Source organism: Camelina sativa, chromosome 19, assembly GCF_000633955.1.
Source record: "Camelina sativa cultivar DH55 chromosome 19, Cs, whole genome shotgun sequence".
Lineage (NCBI taxonomy): Eukaryota > Viridiplantae > Streptophyta > Magnoliopsida > Brassicales > Brassicaceae > Camelina > Camelina sativa.
This window is the reverse complement of record NC_025703.1, coordinates 20,622,598-20,638,307: the sequence shown is the minus strand read 5'-3', so window position 1 is coordinate 20,638,307 and position 15,710 is coordinate 20,622,598. Positions and strand designations below refer to the sequence as shown.

The 15,710-nt window shown below is 36.6% G+C and overlaps 5 protein-coding genes and 2 pseudogenes across 6 annotated transcripts in view; 5 read left to right on the top strand and 2 right to left on the bottom strand.

The window, feature by feature from the left end:
- The window catches only part of LOC109124722, a 2,088-nt gene extending 1,584 nt beyond the window's left edge, over nucleotides 1-504 (top strand). The window contains exons 7-8 of the mRNA XM_010491988.2: nucleotides 2-223; nucleotides 318-504. Coding sequence (XP_010490290.1) covers nucleotides 2-223; nucleotides 318-359 — 264 coding nt within the window. The 3' untranslated portion in view covers nucleotides 360-504. The remainder of the gene's footprint in view (nucleotide 1; nucleotides 224-317) is intronic.
- Nucleotides 2,672-4,803, top strand: LOC104766790 (annotated as a pseudogene).
- On the top strand, nucleotides 2,705-2,941 carry LOC109125211 (annotated as a pseudogene).
- LOC104766789 (succinate--CoA ligase [ADP-forming] subunit beta, mitochondrial) lies at nucleotides 5,152-7,937 on the top strand. Of its 2 annotated transcripts, XM_010490742.2 has the most exons (12): nucleotides 5,152-5,222; nucleotides 5,366-5,477; nucleotides 5,746-5,856; nucleotides 5,974-6,085; nucleotides 6,189-6,253; nucleotides 6,350-6,427; nucleotides 6,535-6,609; nucleotides 6,720-6,872; nucleotides 6,961-7,095; nucleotides 7,197-7,361; nucleotides 7,448-7,570; nucleotides 7,658-7,937. In XM_010490742.2, the coding sequence occupies exons 2-12, from the start codon at nucleotides 5,379-5,381 to the stop codon at nucleotides 7,805-7,807; spliced, it is 1,266 nt and encodes a 421-aa protein (XP_010489044.1). In that variant the 5' UTR covers nucleotides 5,152-5,222; nucleotides 5,366-5,378; the 3' UTR covers nucleotides 7,808-7,937. The 2 variants fall into 2 exon arrangements, with proteins under 2 accessions (XP_010489044.1, XP_010489043.1); XM_010490741.2 differs by lacking the exon at nucleotides 5,152-5,222 and having other exon boundaries at nucleotides 5,229-5,477.
- On the top strand, nucleotides 8,430-10,461 carry LOC104766788 (bidirectional sugar transporter SWEET8-like). Its single transcript, XM_010490740.2, has 6 exons — nucleotides 8,430-8,610; nucleotides 8,848-8,884; nucleotides 9,332-9,557; nucleotides 9,662-9,829; nucleotides 9,933-10,112; nucleotides 10,217-10,461. The coding sequence occupies exons 1-6, from the start codon at nucleotides 8,568-8,570 to the stop codon at nucleotides 10,298-10,300; spliced, it is 738 nt and encodes a 245-aa protein (XP_010489042.1). The 5' UTR covers nucleotides 8,430-8,567; the 3' UTR covers nucleotides 10,301-10,461.
- Nucleotides 11,143-12,610, bottom strand: LOC104766787 (CRIB domain-containing protein RIC6). Its single transcript, XM_010490739.1, has 3 exons — nucleotides 12,181-12,610; nucleotides 11,844-11,950; nucleotides 11,143-11,660 (listed from the first exon to the last, which is right to left on the bottom strand). The coding sequence occupies exons 1-3, from the start codon at nucleotides 12,251-12,253 to the stop codon at nucleotides 11,208-11,210; spliced, it is 633 nt and encodes a 210-aa protein (XP_010489041.1). The 5' UTR covers nucleotides 12,254-12,610; the 3' UTR covers nucleotides 11,143-11,207.
- Nucleotides 14,627-15,710, bottom strand: part of LOC104768041 — a 3,427-nt gene continuing 2,343 nt past the window's right edge. Inside the window, exon 2 of the mRNA XM_010491986.1 lies at nucleotides 14,627-15,527. Within this exon, the coding sequence (XP_010490288.1) occupies nucleotides 14,627-15,527 (901 nt within the window). The remainder of the gene's footprint in view (nucleotides 15,528-15,710) is intronic.

The window sequence follows — 15,710 nt, the reverse complement described above, 5'->3', positions numbered from 1 at the left end:
TGGTGGAGCGTCTGGCCGTACTTATACAACAAGAAGCAAGAGCAAAGTCACACAGATGGGTGAAGCAAAATGTAGTGAAAACAACAGCAGCAGAAAAGTGGAAGATGATACAAATTTGACAGAGAAGTACAATGTGGAATCTAGTCAAAGAAGTGTAGTCACAAAGCGAGAGGACAGGAATACAAGTATTGGTGAAAGAAGGTTTGATCCTGGATCTGCCCGGGTACGTATATTTCTTTTACATGATTAAGCGATAATTACAAACAGTAGTTGACTTTGTTCGTCTGATTTCATTTCACATGTTGGATTTATCTCAGATTATGGCCGCTGCAATCAGGAACTTGAAGCCATCTTCTTGATCTACTGTGGCAAAGTTGTACCATATTTTTGGTTTCTAAAATATATACTCAGTTCATAGTTTGGCTTTACCTTTTAACTTACTGTTAGTTTATACTTTATTTGTATACATTCAAGTTTTGAATATGAGAAAATCTTTATTGTCCTGTTTTAAATAAAAATCATGTAGACTAAAACTTCATAAAATATCAAAAGCAAATGTGCAAGGGAAATACAGAGCAAAGACTTTGGTCGATTCTTGTCGTAATTTGGTCGAGACTTACCTCCTATAGACTACGTTTTCTATGATTTACATCAACTGTCAACTGTTAAAACCAGACGCTTGTGTGATAAAGATACGGAAAACGATATGTATCCCCCTCGGAAGTTTCATATAGCACCATAACTACACAGAATTCAAACCTCGATCTCTGGCCACACAAATCAGAAGTTCTAGTCCAGTTTCCACATAATTTGAAAGTTAAAAACCTCAGAACACAGATGAATTTATTTGTTTATGACTTAAACCAATACTAAACCACTTAAAACCAACGCTAAACCAAAATTAAAAACCTGACCACTTAAAACCAATACTAAACCAAAATTAAAGCCTGAACCATCTCTTTTTCCTCTTTCTTCATCTCCGGATCACAAAACAAAGAGATACGTCTCCGCTGCTGGTGTTTTGAACGAGAAGCTTATAGGAGGAGGAGCGAGGAACAGTGATGTATTTGTGGCGGCTCTGCCGTATAATCTGAGGATGAGAAGAGCTGTTAGTGAACATGATGTTGAATCACCGGCAAAGACCGTCAGAATTGAAATTGGCGTGAAGAGAAGTATCGATTATGAAATTGAAATTCTCCGTTTCGTTGTCGAGAGAAGAAATTGAAGAATTTTCCCCATTGTTTTGTATAGAAAAAACCCTCTGAGAACACGTTATTTGAAAGAGAATTGCGGATATATGAAGTTGGATTTAAGTCAATCTCAATTTTGGTCCACTTTTTTCTGTAAAACTCAATGAGAATCTGCAGACCAGGATTAGTGTTGTTGTAAGTGAAAACGACTGCAGCAGAGGATTTCCCGCATTGATCATGGGGGAAAGCATGACATCGTTCGCAGAAGAGACAAACTTAGTGATGTAGAGTCTCATTGTTGTCTCATTTTGGTGAATCATTATCATTGTTTAGCTTATAACAGAGAATTTGCAGGTTGAGAAGATGGTGCATTATCATTTAAATAATTGCAGAGAACAAAAAAAGCAATATAAAACATAGAAAAATAGTTACAGAGATTGAGCAAACCGAGTCATACAAGAGAACAATAAACAGACTTGTTGTCTCTTTTAATCTCATTCATCCTTGACTAAAAGTGCCTTGAGACAATTTTACTTGAGAGACAATGCCTTGAGAAGGCTCTCCTTACTATCAGATTCATTGTGTGGTGGTGAGTGGTGACTGAGATGATTTGCAACGTGGTTGGGATGATTCGACTTCATCATCATGAATATCGCCATCAATAGACCAATCGATTAGATTTATTGGTTCTCAAAATCTTGGGTTCTTCAATTCTGAGATTTAGAGATTTCGATCTTAAATTCGGGTTGTACTAAGGTTAAATCCAGTTTTTTTAGTCCTAATGTGGTTAACAATTGTCTGGGTAGTAGTAAACCGAACATAAACCGTGTTTATGTGTCTTTAGGTTATGAATTTTGATTTTATGTGTTATGAGGTTTCGAACTTCCGATTTGTGTGGACCGAGATCGAGGTTTAAATTTTGTGTAGTTGTGGTGCTATATGAAACTTACGAGGGGGCTACAAATCATTTTTCCTAAAGATACATAAAAGTAGCGAAGATTGTATTTGTCGGTTTGTCTTTGTTCTCTACTTTATCCCACATCGACAAGTTAGTAAGCATTGATCACAAACAAACTGATATAAAAAGAGAAGTCGGGTCTCACTTGCAATTCATACCTTTCTCGGCCTTTTGGCTAAGATCAAGTGTAGTATCTGTTCTTATCAGTTTAGTATCACGATATTAACTCTATTTTTTCAGGGTGAGAGTCCGATAAGATAGCTTGCTATCTGGAGTCTCGTGAGTCGTCCATGCGTTGCACTACTGCACGGGCCTGGCTCAACCCACCAATAATTCAGTGAAATATATTTCAGGAAATCTGTATGTAATTTTCTTTTTTTAAAACGTAATTTACTACAAGCTGACAGAAGTAATACAGTAAGAAAAAGAAAAAATAAAAAGGATTATGGTTTGTTCTGAAGATGTTTGTCCCACATCGGGTATTTAGAACATAAGACTTGTGTATATAATTAGTCCGAAAAATAGGACATGGTACAACAGTCATTGGACGAAGTGAATGGGTTACATGGACCTGTCTAGGTACCGACCCAGGAAAGTCCCCGGGCCACTATCCGCAGAGATGCGGCCTCGGAAACGAGAGAATCATGCGGTGGATTGATTATAAGCTGAGACGCGTGTGTGGAGCTTTCTCTCCGTCGATGATATCATGGCCGTTCGTTTCACGACAGTTATTCACTTGGTCCTCATCGGATTAACTGAACGGGGCTTATGTTCCAATGACAACATTCTTTTTTTTTAAAAGTTCAATTGCTCTTCGCTAATCAGAGTCTTCTTCTAAATTGGGTTTTACTTAAAATCGTAGGTGAGAATTTTCGATTTTTTGTAAAATTGTTCATCTCTAATTATGATTTGAATAGGGTTTGGGGTTTAGATTTGATTAGGGTTTGGTGTAGGTTTTGATATTTTGGTTAGGTAAAATGTGTTTGCTTCTTCAGTTTTCTTTAGGTATTTTTTGGGGAGTACCTTGAACTGATGATGCTGTTGCGTTCAATCTGTAATTCGAAGTAACAGAGCCTATATGGATTAGAGTAGCTTTCTGGGTTTAGAATTTAGATTCAGATTTCTAGTGTTTAAGGATCTTGTTAGGTTATACAAAACCTCTTTGTGGTATCTCTCTCTCTCTCTCTCAGTAGCAATATACTAATCCATGATAAATGAGTCATTCAACTCTATGAATGAACTGTGAGTAATATGGCTGCTCTGGTTTGTTGTTCTGTTGTATCTGCAGAGAGTTTACTTTAGTGTTTAAAGTCAAAAGCAATGAAGAGAAAGATAGCCATTGGGTTCGAAGGTTCAGCTAACAAGATTGGGGTTGGAATTGTGACTGTAGACTGTACAATCTTAGCGAATCCTCGGCATACATACATAACCCCTCCTGGTCATGGATTCCTTCCTAGAGAGACTGCTCATCACCATCTCGACCATGTTCTTCCTTTAGTCAAGTCAGCTCTAGAAACGTCCCAAGTAACTCCAGAAGAAATCGATTGCATCTGTTACACAAAAGGTCCTGGTATGGGAGCACCGTTGCAGGTCTCAGCCATTGTCGTTAGAGTATTGTCGCAGCTTTGGAAGAAGCCAATCGTTGGAGTGAATCACTGCGTGGCTCACATTGAGATGGGGAGAGTAGTTACTGGAGCTGATGATCCAGTTTCTCTGTATGTGAGCGGTGGGAACACACAGGTGATTGCTTATAGTGAAGGTAGATACCACCGGATATTTGGTGAGACCATTGATATTGCTGTTGGTAATTGCTTGCTAGAGTCTTGAAGCTCTCCAATGATCCAAGTCCTGGCTATAACATCAAGCAGGTATTTCTGAATCCATCATTACTTTTAATAATATGATCTAGTAGTGTACATGTGGTGTTAGTGAACAATTATCGAATGTTTTTGTTTGTTTTCTTAACAGCTCGCTAAGAAAGGAGAAAAATTCATCCATCTTCCGTATGCTGTGAAAGGTATGGATGTATCGTTCAGCGGAATCTTGAGCTATATCGAAACTACCGCAGAGGAGAAGCTCAAGAATAACGAGTGTACACCAGCAGACTTGTGCTATTCTCTTCAAGTAAGGCTATAACAGTTGTTCATTGGCTACATAGAAGAATGTAACGTTTTGGCACATTTTGTAAAGAGGATCATGATTGTTAATGATCTGGCAGGAGACGGTGTTTGCGATGTTGGTTGTGATTGTGACGAGAAAGACGTTTTGATAGTCGGTGGTGTCGGTTGCAATGAGCGTTTGCAGGAGATGATGAGGACCATGTGCTCTGAACGTGACGGTAAGCTGTTTGCAACTGATGACCGATACTGCATCGATAATGGAGCGATGATCGCTTACGCGGGTATACTTGCATATGTTAACACGGTGCTGAAACGCCGATTCAAGAGTCCACCTTTACGCAGCGGTTTCGTACAGATGAGGTTCACGCGGTTTGGCGGGAGAATGAAGACTTGGTGCTTGGGGGATAAGAACGTTGGTTGCTGTTAATTAACTTTTTTTTTTTCTTTTTTTTTTTAACTTTTTGTTAATCCGTTTTGAGATTGTATCTCTCTACTCGATCAAATAAGTTTTTGATAAGTTTAAATGTGTTTTCTTCTGATTTTGAATTAAGTTTTAGATTTGTGTACCACTTTCAAATTGCTCTCGCCGCCGCGTTTGTCACCAGTAGCGGTGTGGTGGTAGCTGCCAGTAGGAGCAATTGACCGCACTTTCAATTTTGATTATGAAAACGTTTTGACACAAATGGTAATGTGTCGCAGAATTATAAGCCAAATGAAAAATTAATTTCTACATTATTATTATTCATATACAAAAATATGTATTTACTCTATTAACAATTGTTATTGCATAGTTTTTTTAGTGAATGAAAATGGTACTACTTGACTTGTGTGTATTTTTCATACCTAATAATAACTACTTTTTTTTTTTTTTTTTTTATAAAAAGATACGAAATTAAATTTGGAAATAGTGAGCCGGCCGAGAGGAATAAATCTCATAAAGTTGGAAAAATTAGGGTTAGACTCTCTCCTCAGATCATTCTCACAACGCTGCGACTATTCTCTTCTCTCTTCTCTTCTCTCTTCTCTCTTCTCTCTTTATATATACTTTTTTTTCTCATTCTCTCATTCGCTTTCGCTGGTTTTTTTTTTTTACTAAGACAAAATCGAACGATGAGGGGATTGGTAAGCAAACTCGTGTCCAGATCTCTCTCTGTCTCCGGGAAATGGCAGCAGCAACAGCTTCGCCGTCTCAACATCCACGAGTATCAGGTTCTTCTTTCTCTTCATTTCGGGTTTTGACCATTCTTTAGTGTTCTATAGTTGCGTAGATTCGCTTTTCAAGTGCGGATTCGAGTACGATCTGTGTTTTTTGGGGTTGATCCACTGATTGATTGATTGATTGATTGATTTGTGTTAGAGATAGAATTATTCGGTGTCTCTCTAGGAGTTTTGAAAGTAAGCACTAGGTGGACATGGAATCGTCTCTCTAGGAGGTTTATGAAAATGTTTTATTTGTGTGTGTTTCTGATACAATCAGGGAGCTGAGCTGATGGGCAAATACGGTGTGAATGTGCCAAAAGGAGTAGCTGTTGGTTCTCTGGAAGAAGTTAAAAAGGCTGTCCAAGAAGTTTTCCCTAATGAAAGCGAGGTATATTATTATTTCTATTTCAGCACATCATTTGCCATTGACTTAGATTCTTATCTCTCTCTCTCTATTAGTTTGTTGCCTAATTGAAAGATATATTGCTCTTTGCCTGTGGTACAGTTGGTTGTTAAGAGCCAGATCTTGGCTGGTGGAAGAGGTCTTGGAACATTCAAGAGTGGTCTTAAGGGTGGTGTTCACATTGTTAAACGTGATCAGGCTGAAGATATTGCTGGTTTTTTTTTAATCTTCTTTCTTCTTCAAGTGTTGGATGTCTCTTCTTCTTTTTTTTGTCTCAGAGTTTATTGATCCTATTCAAATTCTTATATCGTTTGTAGGGAAGATGCTTGGACAAGTACTCGTCACCAAACAAACTGGTCCTCAAGGCAAAGTTGTTAGCAAGGTTTGTTATCAGTTATTCCATGAAGCTCATAATTGGTGTTCTTTCTTCAATTCTCGTGACTAACTCTTGCCCCTTTTGAATCTTAATTTTGAGCAGGTTTACTTGTGTGAGAAATTGTCTCTCGTCAATGAGATGTACTTCTCCATTATTCTGGACCGTAAATCTGCTGGACCGGTATGCTACTACGCAAATGATGAACTACTAATTCATTTCTCTACTTCTAGCCATGCTGTTCTAACCCCCTGCTGCAACATCTAAACGGCTTTACTTTCTTATTGCAGTTGATCATTGCCTGTAAAAAAGGTGGTACCAGCATTGAAGATCTCGCTGAGAAGTTCCCTGACATGATTATCAAGGTTGTGACTGTTTAATACGTACTTGGATCGTTAATCTCTTGGTAGAAATATCCTTCTGAGATCCTTTTTCAATGCGGATTTTTGACCCCTCCATTCATGGTTTTGCGTAGGTACCAATTGATGTATTTGCAGGAATCACTGATGAAGATGCTGCCAAGGTTGTGGATGGTCTGGCTCCCAAAGCTGCTGACAGAAAAGATTCGATCGAACAAGTGAAGAAGCTGTACGAACTCTTTCGCAAGAGTGACTGCACAATGTTGGAAGTGAGTTTTCTCACACTGTCTTGTTTCTACACTCATTTTCTCAGTTATCAATATCTTCTTTTGTTGAACCCCCAAATTTCTCTTGTAGATCAACCCTCTTGCAGAGACATCCACTAACCAATTGGTAGCTGCTGATGCGAAATTGAACTTCGATGATAATGCTGCGTTCCGACAAAAAGAGGTTTTTGCCATGCGTGATCCAACACAGGAGGATCCACGAGAGGTATCTGTCTATCTCCCTTGTTATCTTCAAGAAATCTATGTTATGTTGTTAAGTCGATAAGAAGAGATTAAAAGGAAAAGTGTGTGTTGCTTCTCTCGTAGGTGGCTGCAGCGAAAGTTGACCTGAACTACATCGGTCTAGATGGAGAGATTGGTTGCATGGTGAATGGTGCTGGATTGGCCATGGCAACAATGGACATCATTAAATTACATGGTGGAACTCCCGCCAATTTCCTTGACGTTGGTGGAAATGCTTCTGAGCACCAGGTAAAAGAAACCTTTACTTTGGGGAATCTAAATTCTTTGTGACAAATTTTAGTAGAGGGTTTGTGACTCCAAAAAAATAAAATTAGGTGGTGGAAGCGTTTAAGATACTGACATCTGACGACAAAGTGAAAGCAATCCTGGTGAACATATTTGGTGGGATAATGAAATGTGACGTGATTGCTAGTGGAATCGTGAACGCTGCAAAAGAGGTGAGTGAAAAAATAGCAACCTTCTAATGAGCAGAATGTTTCATTCAGGATTGAAGATAAAAATCGAAGTGATTTGTGTGACGACAGGTATCATTGAAAGTGCCAGTGGTGGTTCGTCTAGAAGGAACGAATGTGGAGCAGGGAAAGAGAATCCTCAAGGAAAGTGGAATGAAACTCATAACGGCTGATGATTTGGATGATGCGGCTGAGAAAGCGGTTAAAGCATTAGCTCACTAAATCTCTCTATATATTAATATCAAAACTCGTCCCGGTTTGTCAATTGATTTATGGTTGACGCAATTTACACTTTTCTCGCGGATATAATTTCCTCAAACAGATCAATAATGAACTGGTCTCCGTTTTTTTTGTTTGATCCAAAAAGAAGAATTAAATTGGAATTCTCGGTATCTTTTTCTATCATACATACCACTCATTAGGTTAGGTGTCACTGAAAAAAAAAGAGGTTAGTAGGTGGTCTAATCTCTCTCCACTGGCGTTAATTGAACCCGTAATTCAACCGGTTGATCTAATAAATCCAAAAGACTCTGGTTTATTTTTTGGTCCGGTTTTAAAAGCCGATCACAAATGCTCTTTCTCAGTTAGGTTTATTAAAAATATTGTACGTAAAATTTGAGTTTTGTGAATAAAATTTAAATAAATTTTGTTATTTTTTAATGTTAATTTTAAATTTAAATCAGAGAATATTGAAAGCATATTCGAACATATGGTAGATTTTTTTGGACTCAAGTCAAATATTTGTTGAAAAATAACCCAAACTGTCCGCATATCCAGCGTGATAACACTTCCACCTGATTCCATTTTTTTAGTCACACGTGTGAATCATGTAAAAACATTCTTGATTGGCGTTGACTCATAGCGTTTCCACCGCTACGTCTCTACAAACACCTTGCCAATCTGGCCTTACTACTACTTATCGTCTTTATCGTCATCTTCTGCTCTTCGTCATCAACTCTCTCTGTCGTCCGTCGATTTCAAAATGATTGACTTGATACAAGTTCGTTTTATCATGGGAGTTATCGGTACGATCTCCTTCTCGTAAATTTCACCATTTCATGCCGTATGTTTACGTTTAATATAGTTGTAAAACAGTGATATGAATCCGACCAAGCATCGATTTTCTTATGTGTTCTGTGTGTGGATCTCTTCTTTTAAGTTATTTGTTATACGATTTAAAACTAATATAGATTTATATACATAGCACACATTCGCCATCGCTCGCTATGTGACTAATAAGTTTTGTCCACCTTCCAATGCAGGGAGTGTTCTTACTATTGTTCTCACTGGTGTTACAGTGTAAGTATCCCTCTTGTTTTTCTTTTCGCAATTTCAGAATTATATGAAATTTTCTGGATTCTTGTATTCTGTACCTAGTTTGACATATTAACATAATCCGTTTAACAATCTGTTTTAGTATTGATGAGTCTAAATATTGATCATTATATGATACACACACATATATATATATATATATATATATATATAGGCCTCCGTTGGTAAAGATAGAGAACAATAAACCAGTGCCGGGAGATAAGCCATATTATCTTCTAGATTTGGTGATGCACTATATGTTGTGGGTTCTCTATGGACTTCCCCTTTTTAACTGTCTTCTTCATATGTAGTAGTGATGGTTCAGACCACTTGTGGGTTCTCTAGTTTGACATATTAATATAATCCTTTTAACAATCTGTTTAGTATTTATGAGTCTATATATTGATCATTATGATACACACATATATATAGGCCTGCGGTGGTAAAGCTAGTGAACAATAAAGCAGTGCCGAGAGATAAGCCATATTATCTTCTAGATTCGGTGATGCACTATATGTTGTGGGTTCTCTATGGACTTCCCCTTCTTAACGAGAATAGTAGTCTCTTCCTTTTAATAACTGGTGGCTTCGGTTTGGGAGTTGAAGCTTTCCTTTTAACTTTCTTCTTCATCAACTGCGGTGACGAGAAAAACCTCCGGGTATGTTTCCTCAATCTTTAATATTCTTTATTTAGAGCTCATATATAATTATTACATATATACATTAAATTATTAATGATGATTAAATTAATGATGATGTGCAGAGGTACATTGTGTCACGTCTTTTGGTTGATATCACTTGTGTAGTAGTGATTGTTCTCATTACGGTTTTCGCAATTAAAAGTTCATCTGCTAAACAAACGTTTGTTGGTGTTATTTGCAATATCTCCTTCATTAACGGTATGCCTAAATCTCACATAATTTCCCTCATTGTAAGTCCTCTCTCTCTCTCTCTCTCTCTCTCTCTCTCTCTCTCTCTCATTGATGGATGGTTAAGAGTTATTGATTTCATTAAATTATTGCACGAAACAACAGAAAGCGCTGGAGCCGGAGAGTACCGATGAGTATATACGGCCGTTTTATGTACAGAAAGTGCTGGAGATGGAGAGTACCGATAAGTATTTACCGCCGTTTTGGTTAACGTTCATTGGTTTCCTCAACTATATAGCTTGGACTGCTTTCTCTTTGATCGACAAAATCGATTTTTGCCTCCTTGTAAGTATTTTTCTTTAACACAAAAAAACTTTGATGTTTTTCAGTTAGATAGAGTAACTTGATTTGTTAACGTTTTGTTTTTGTTTTGTTTATGGTGTATATAGATAATCAATTTTTATGGAACATTGGTGTCTGGTTCTCAGCTCTATGCCTATTACAAATCTACTGCAAAGGTGAAAACGGACTAGAGACTCGAGAACATCATAATAAGCATTTTTTTTTTTCCTTTTCTTTTTCTCGCTTGAGTTAGAAAGATGATGCCATGATTCGATGATTACTCTCTTCGACTTTGAGTCATAGTGGAATCATACTCGGAAATTGTATGACGACCAACTTAAACTTTGAAGAAAATAAGTATGCAATTATACTCGGAAATTGAGTCATACTCGGAAATTGTATGGGTTAACATCCCATTAGATTGCAGTGAAGAAGATGGATGTGAAGCCACATGTTCTCGTAGTCCCAAAATACAAGATTTTAGTGGGTTGATCATTGATGCTCTTATAATTAATTAGTATGAGTTATTAAATTTGATTTTAAATTTAATAGAAGCTACACATGCATGGATTTAAATGAAAGTTATTTCTAGATTATTAGTATTTTCTAGGATCATTACAATTACTAAAAGAAAGGGACTGAAACTCTAAACTCTAGACAAACCTACAAACACTAAAACTGATCAAACTAAACATTATAATGATCTTTATATAAGTTCATCTATTGGATAAAAAAGCTAAAGGTAATGGTGCCTAAAAACTAAAGTCAAGAATGCTACCGTCATATCAGTTGTTTTTTGATATCAAAAGAATGCTATTATGTGACTTGGTAGACTGGTCGCTAGCTAGTGGAATTGCGACTGCTTCAAAACAACTGATTTGGATAAAGTCACCGAGAAAATGGTAAAAGATCACTAGTCTGTTATTATTTTTTTTTTAACTCTCATGCATGTTATCTTAAAAAAGCAAAAAATATTAATAAAAGCTTCTTGCATTTGCACAGTCAATAAAACATCACAAGAATGGATATACACTAAAATCTAATGTTGGTGGGTTCAAAGAAAATTAGCCATGTGGACCAGAGCAAAGTCTCTCTTTTTCAAAAATCATCTCTATTGTCGAATTGTGGCATAGATCTCACCGAACCAGTATCAGACATATATTCCGACATGTTGTCCACATCATATCTTCTTGTCGATCTTGATGAACCTCCGTTAACGGTTTCTTTCGTCGACTTCTTCTTCCTCCTCGACTTCTTTGGAATTTCCGGTAATCCACGAGGCCATGAAGAAAGGTCTTCTTGCTCAGACGCTTCCTTTGGTCTCCTTGACGATGACGATGTGCCTTTGTTCGAAGACCGGCGTTTAGTTTTGTCCGATGATTTTTCCTTTGTCGGAGAACCTTTCTCCGACACTGTTTTCCTCGTAGATTTTGGTAGTTTTGGTAAATCTTTGGACCGGCCACCATATTCCGACGTACATTTCACGGAGGAATCGTCTTCTCCCCCTCCTTCACAGGCCTCGAACCCCTCGCCAGTTTTGAACTCAGTCATCTTTCAAATCACATAACATCAACCAAATCCATTCAACGTACATTTTTAGAAAGAAGTTCTCTTAAAGTTAAATATATATATATATATATATATATATATATATATATTATCAAGATTATGAACCTACGATCTCTTAAGAAGCAAAAAGAAGAAGAAGAGCAAAAGTAGTAAAAACATATATACCCAGCTTGGTGCGGTGGCATTAGCGGATGGTCCATCCCAACCGATATGTGCAACATGCTTTACATCCGTTGGATTTCCGATTTGTATTTCTTCTTCTTTTTCACTTTCTACCGTCATTTGAAAAAACAAACACACACATATATACACCCAAAAAAAGTATATTAAATCATCTACACACACAAACGTACGTAATTACAATGCATGCATTATGCTTATATTCTACGTGATAGCATCGCATATATAGTGATTTAAAACTGACGAGGTTCGAAATTTTATGATATAAACTTTGACAATAAAGAGAAGAAGAAGAAAACAAGAGGTCGAGGGTGAACCTTACCAAATACTTGAGAAATGTATCGGAGCCCTTTTAAGAGGCTTTTCATCTTGGAGCTTGACATTGCGAGTTGCATAGATCTCTTTTTAGGTAATTTTTTTTTTTTTAAATTTCATCCAAGAACAAAATGATTATTAATTATCCCGGAAAACTAGTTTTTCAACACTCACTTTTTCCATAACAGAAGTTGATGACACTAAAAAAATCGAGGAAAACAAGATGATTGGTAAAAAAACATGTTCAAAAAAAAAAATCATCTCTATAGTTCAAGACTCCAAAGTATTGTTCAGAGAGAAACAATAATTCATCTCCAAAACTGCAGGTTTATCTTTTTGCAGATTCTTTTAATATATATAAAAAATAACGGATCGAAAAAGGTAAGAAAATGATAGATATACAATTTTTTTTTAAAAAAATTCACCTACAAAAATTATCAGACTTCAGGAGGAAAAAAAACATCAAACNGTACGTACATTAGTTACAATGCATGCATGCAAATTTTCTACGTGATTGCATCGCATATATAGTCATTCAAAACTGACGAGGTTCGAAATTTTATATAATTTAACATATAAACTTTGATAATAAAAAAGAAGAAGAAGAAAACAAGAGGTCGAGGGTGAACCTTACCAAATACTTGAGAAATGTATCGGAGCCCTTTTAAGAGGCTTTTCATCTTGGAGCTTGACATTGCGAGTTGCATAGATCTNTTTGATAATAAAAAAGAAGAAGAAGAAAACAAGAGGTCGAGGGTGAACCTTACCAAATACTTGAGAAATGTATCGGAGCCCTTTTAAGAGGCTTTTCATCTTGGAGCTTGATATTGCGAGTTGCATAGATCTTTTTTTAGGTAGATAGTTTTTTTTCTTTTTCTTTAATTATTTCATCCAAGAACAAAACTTATCCCGGAAAACTAGTTTTCAAAACTCACTTTTCCCATAACAGAAGTTGATGACACTAAAAAAATCGAGGAAAACAAGATGATTGGTAAAAAAACATGTTAAAAAAAATCACCTCTATAGCCCAAAATATTGTTCAGAGAGAAACAATATTCATCTCCAAAATTGCAGGTTTATTTTTTTTTTGCAGATTCTTCTATATCTAAAAAGATAACGGATTGAAAAACGTAAGAAAAAGATAGATAAACAATTTTTAAAAAAAAAAAAATCACCTACAATATCCTCAGACGTACGGAGGAAAAAAAAAAGACATCAATCGAAGAAACAAAAATGAAGGAAACTAAGAAAATGTTTGTTTGAATGATGGGTGAAGAGCCTAAAAGGTGATACGGCAAAAATAAGAGTGCAAAAATGTTTGTTTAAACCAAAAATTTCGTTAATCTGATGGTTACAATTTGTTTATCTATTACTATCAGAATTGAATCAAATTAAGAATTAGTATATAGAAATGCGTTTTCTGTTTTATCAAACGAGAGTAATAATTAACATATCAAATGAATAATCATATACATTAATTTTATTTTGTCTTTTCTTGTCTCAGTATTGTTTAAAACTTAATAAATTTTATTGTATATGTAGAGAATGTCATAAGTAAGAAAATGGCAATGAGAGATTTTGGCATTTTGCAATACCCAAAAATTAATTAAAACATGTAGTATTTTAGATAGTTCGGTTCTTGTCATTGAACTCCACAAAAACATTATCTTAATTTCTTTTATTTTCGTGTATAGATCATCTATGAAATTGACTATGTTTCTATCATATAAATGTGTGAATTGTGCTGTTATACAATTTTTTTTTTAACACCTTCATTCTTCATTTAATTAAAAACGTTAATACAAACATATCAATAAGCATACAAGTTGAAGCTCTACTAACCATACAACCAATACTTAAATAGAACAGAATAAACGAAGAAGTAAAAAAAAACATGTTACTTTATATAGATAAACTTAATACGCGAACAGATTAATAAATCTGTTATTTTTCTTCATCGTCGTCTGTTCATTATGATCTTCTTGTTGGGCTATCTTCTCTTTTGTGTAGCACCAAAACTTTTTTTGAAAATCAAAAGGTTGCGATCCATCCGTTACATCGCTAACCACATAAACATTTGCATCTCCCACACTAGGCGATGGCAATATATCGGTTGTAAATATTGCCCATGATAAATTCATAGAATGGATTTTTTTGTTGATGTTCTTCTTCTTCAATGGCCATAATTGAAAGGCTTTTGTAGTCACTTCATACGGCTTCGGTAACAAATCATTGTGTTGACGTAGAAACCATTGATTTCTTGCTGTTTTACATTTTTTATTTACGAAAATTTCATCTTAATTTTTGCATGTACATTTTGACCCAAAAAAAAAAAAAAATTGCATGTACATATGTTTGTCATTAACTGTAATAGCAAATCAATTTATATATATATATATATATATATATATTCTTTTTTTTTTTTTGTCAAACCCTTAAGAAAGGTATTTTAATTAAACCGGAATCAATAGAGTTGAGTTACAAACCGGGTGAATAGCTGATTTAGCCAGTTCATCAGTCCGACGATTGAGTTTAAGACTCACATACAAAAAAGAAATCTCAGAAAAAGAAAGCGATAGATCGAGGATATTGTGGAGAATCCCATAGAGCTCCTTCGATGGAGTCTCTGAATTGATGGCTTTGATCAGCATCTGTGAATCGGAAGCCAGAGAGAGTTTGTTGAAGCCCAGATCTAGGGCGTGTTGAAGTGCCAAGGATACCGCGATCACTTCAGCGAGGATTGGAGAGGCTACATTTGTTGCGATTTTCTGGTTCGTAATCTCGAAAGAGCGAGAGTCATCGCTGAATAACCATCCGAAGCCCGCGGCTTGAGAATCTGATCTCCATGCCGCATCAGTGAAACAAGAGATAGTATCCAAGTGGGGGTCTGATCTTTGTTCTTCCCGTCTGAGTTCAGGAGGCTGGGGATTCGATTGCTGGGCAGAAATCCAATCACGAGCATCTGAAATGGCATGTGTCACGATGTCCTGCGGTAAGTTTTGTTTCTGCTCAAAGATCTTTTTGTTGCGTGAGATCCAGATGTTCCAAAGTATCCAAGGAGCCAAAGGTTCCTCTCCAATGCCTACAGGTGGAATATTTATGCACTGATTGAGGATTTGTAGTCCCTTCTGTAGGTTGGTGATACGATGGGGGTCAAAAGAAGTCCTGAATGGTGATTTTTCCCAGACCTGGGCAGCAAATGGGCAGTGGAAGAAGAGATGAAGGACTGTTTCCTCTTGCAGACAGTGGGGGCACGATGCAGAGGGGTTCCCTCCTCGGATCTTCAGGTTTTCTCCAACTGGGAGGGCATCGTGCATAGCTTTCCAAAGGAAAAACTTAAGCTTTGGGAGGCACCTGATGTTCCAGATTTCTTTATACCAGTCAAAAGGGGTGGGGCTTGGGTCGATGGGTGGCGGATCATTTCTTTTTTGGGTTGCTGCCAAATAGCCAGACTTTGCTGTGTAGATTCCTGAGCTGGTAAGAAGCCAAAGGTGGCAGTCCCTGGCTCCCTTTTTACTTGGTTGTAGAGCTAGAATC

What these genes read in the sequence shown, in the direction of transcription:
- LOC104766789 (XM_010490742.2), top strand. Translation starts at nt 5,379, where the DNA reads ATGAGGGGATTGGTAAGCAAACTCGTGTCCAGATCTCTCTCTGTCTCC. An exon ending in TCAGGCTGAAGATATTGCTG is followed by an intron (nt 6,086 to 6,188) that starts GTTTTTTTTTAA and finishes TATCGTTTGTAG; the next exon opens with GGAAGATGCTTGGACAAGTA. An exon ending in TCGTGAACGCTGCAAAAGAG is followed by an intron (nt 7,571 to 7,657) that starts GTGAGTGAAAAA and finishes GTGTGACGACAG; the next exon opens with GTATCATTGAAAGTGCCAGT.
- LOC104766788 (XM_010490740.2), top strand. Translation starts at nt 8,568, where the DNA reads ATGATTGACTTGATACAAGTTCGTTTTATCATGGGAGTTATCG. An exon ending in GTGACGAGAAAAACCTCCGG is followed by an intron (nt 9,558 to 9,661) that starts GTATGTTTCCTC and finishes GATGATGTGCAG; the next exon opens with AGGTACATTGTGTCACGTCT. An exon ending in AAATCGATTTTTGCCTCCTT is followed by an intron (nt 10,113 to 10,216) that starts GTAAGTATTTTT and finishes TGGTGTATATAG; the next exon opens with ATAATCAATTTTTATGGAAC.
- LOC104766787 (XM_010490739.1), bottom strand. Translation starts at nt 12,253, where the DNA reads ATGCAACTCGCAATGTCAAGCTCCAAGATGAAAAGCCTCTTAAAAGGG. An exon ending in ATACATTTCTCAAGTATTTG is followed by an intron (nt 11,951 to 12,180) that starts GTAAGGTTCACC and finishes AAATGACGGTAG; the next exon opens with AAAGTGAAAAAGAAGAAGAA. An exon ending in ATGCCACCGCACCAAGCTGG is followed by an intron (nt 11,661 to 11,843) that starts GTATATATGTTT and finishes GTGATTTGAAAG; the next exon opens with ATGACTGAGTTCAAAACTGG.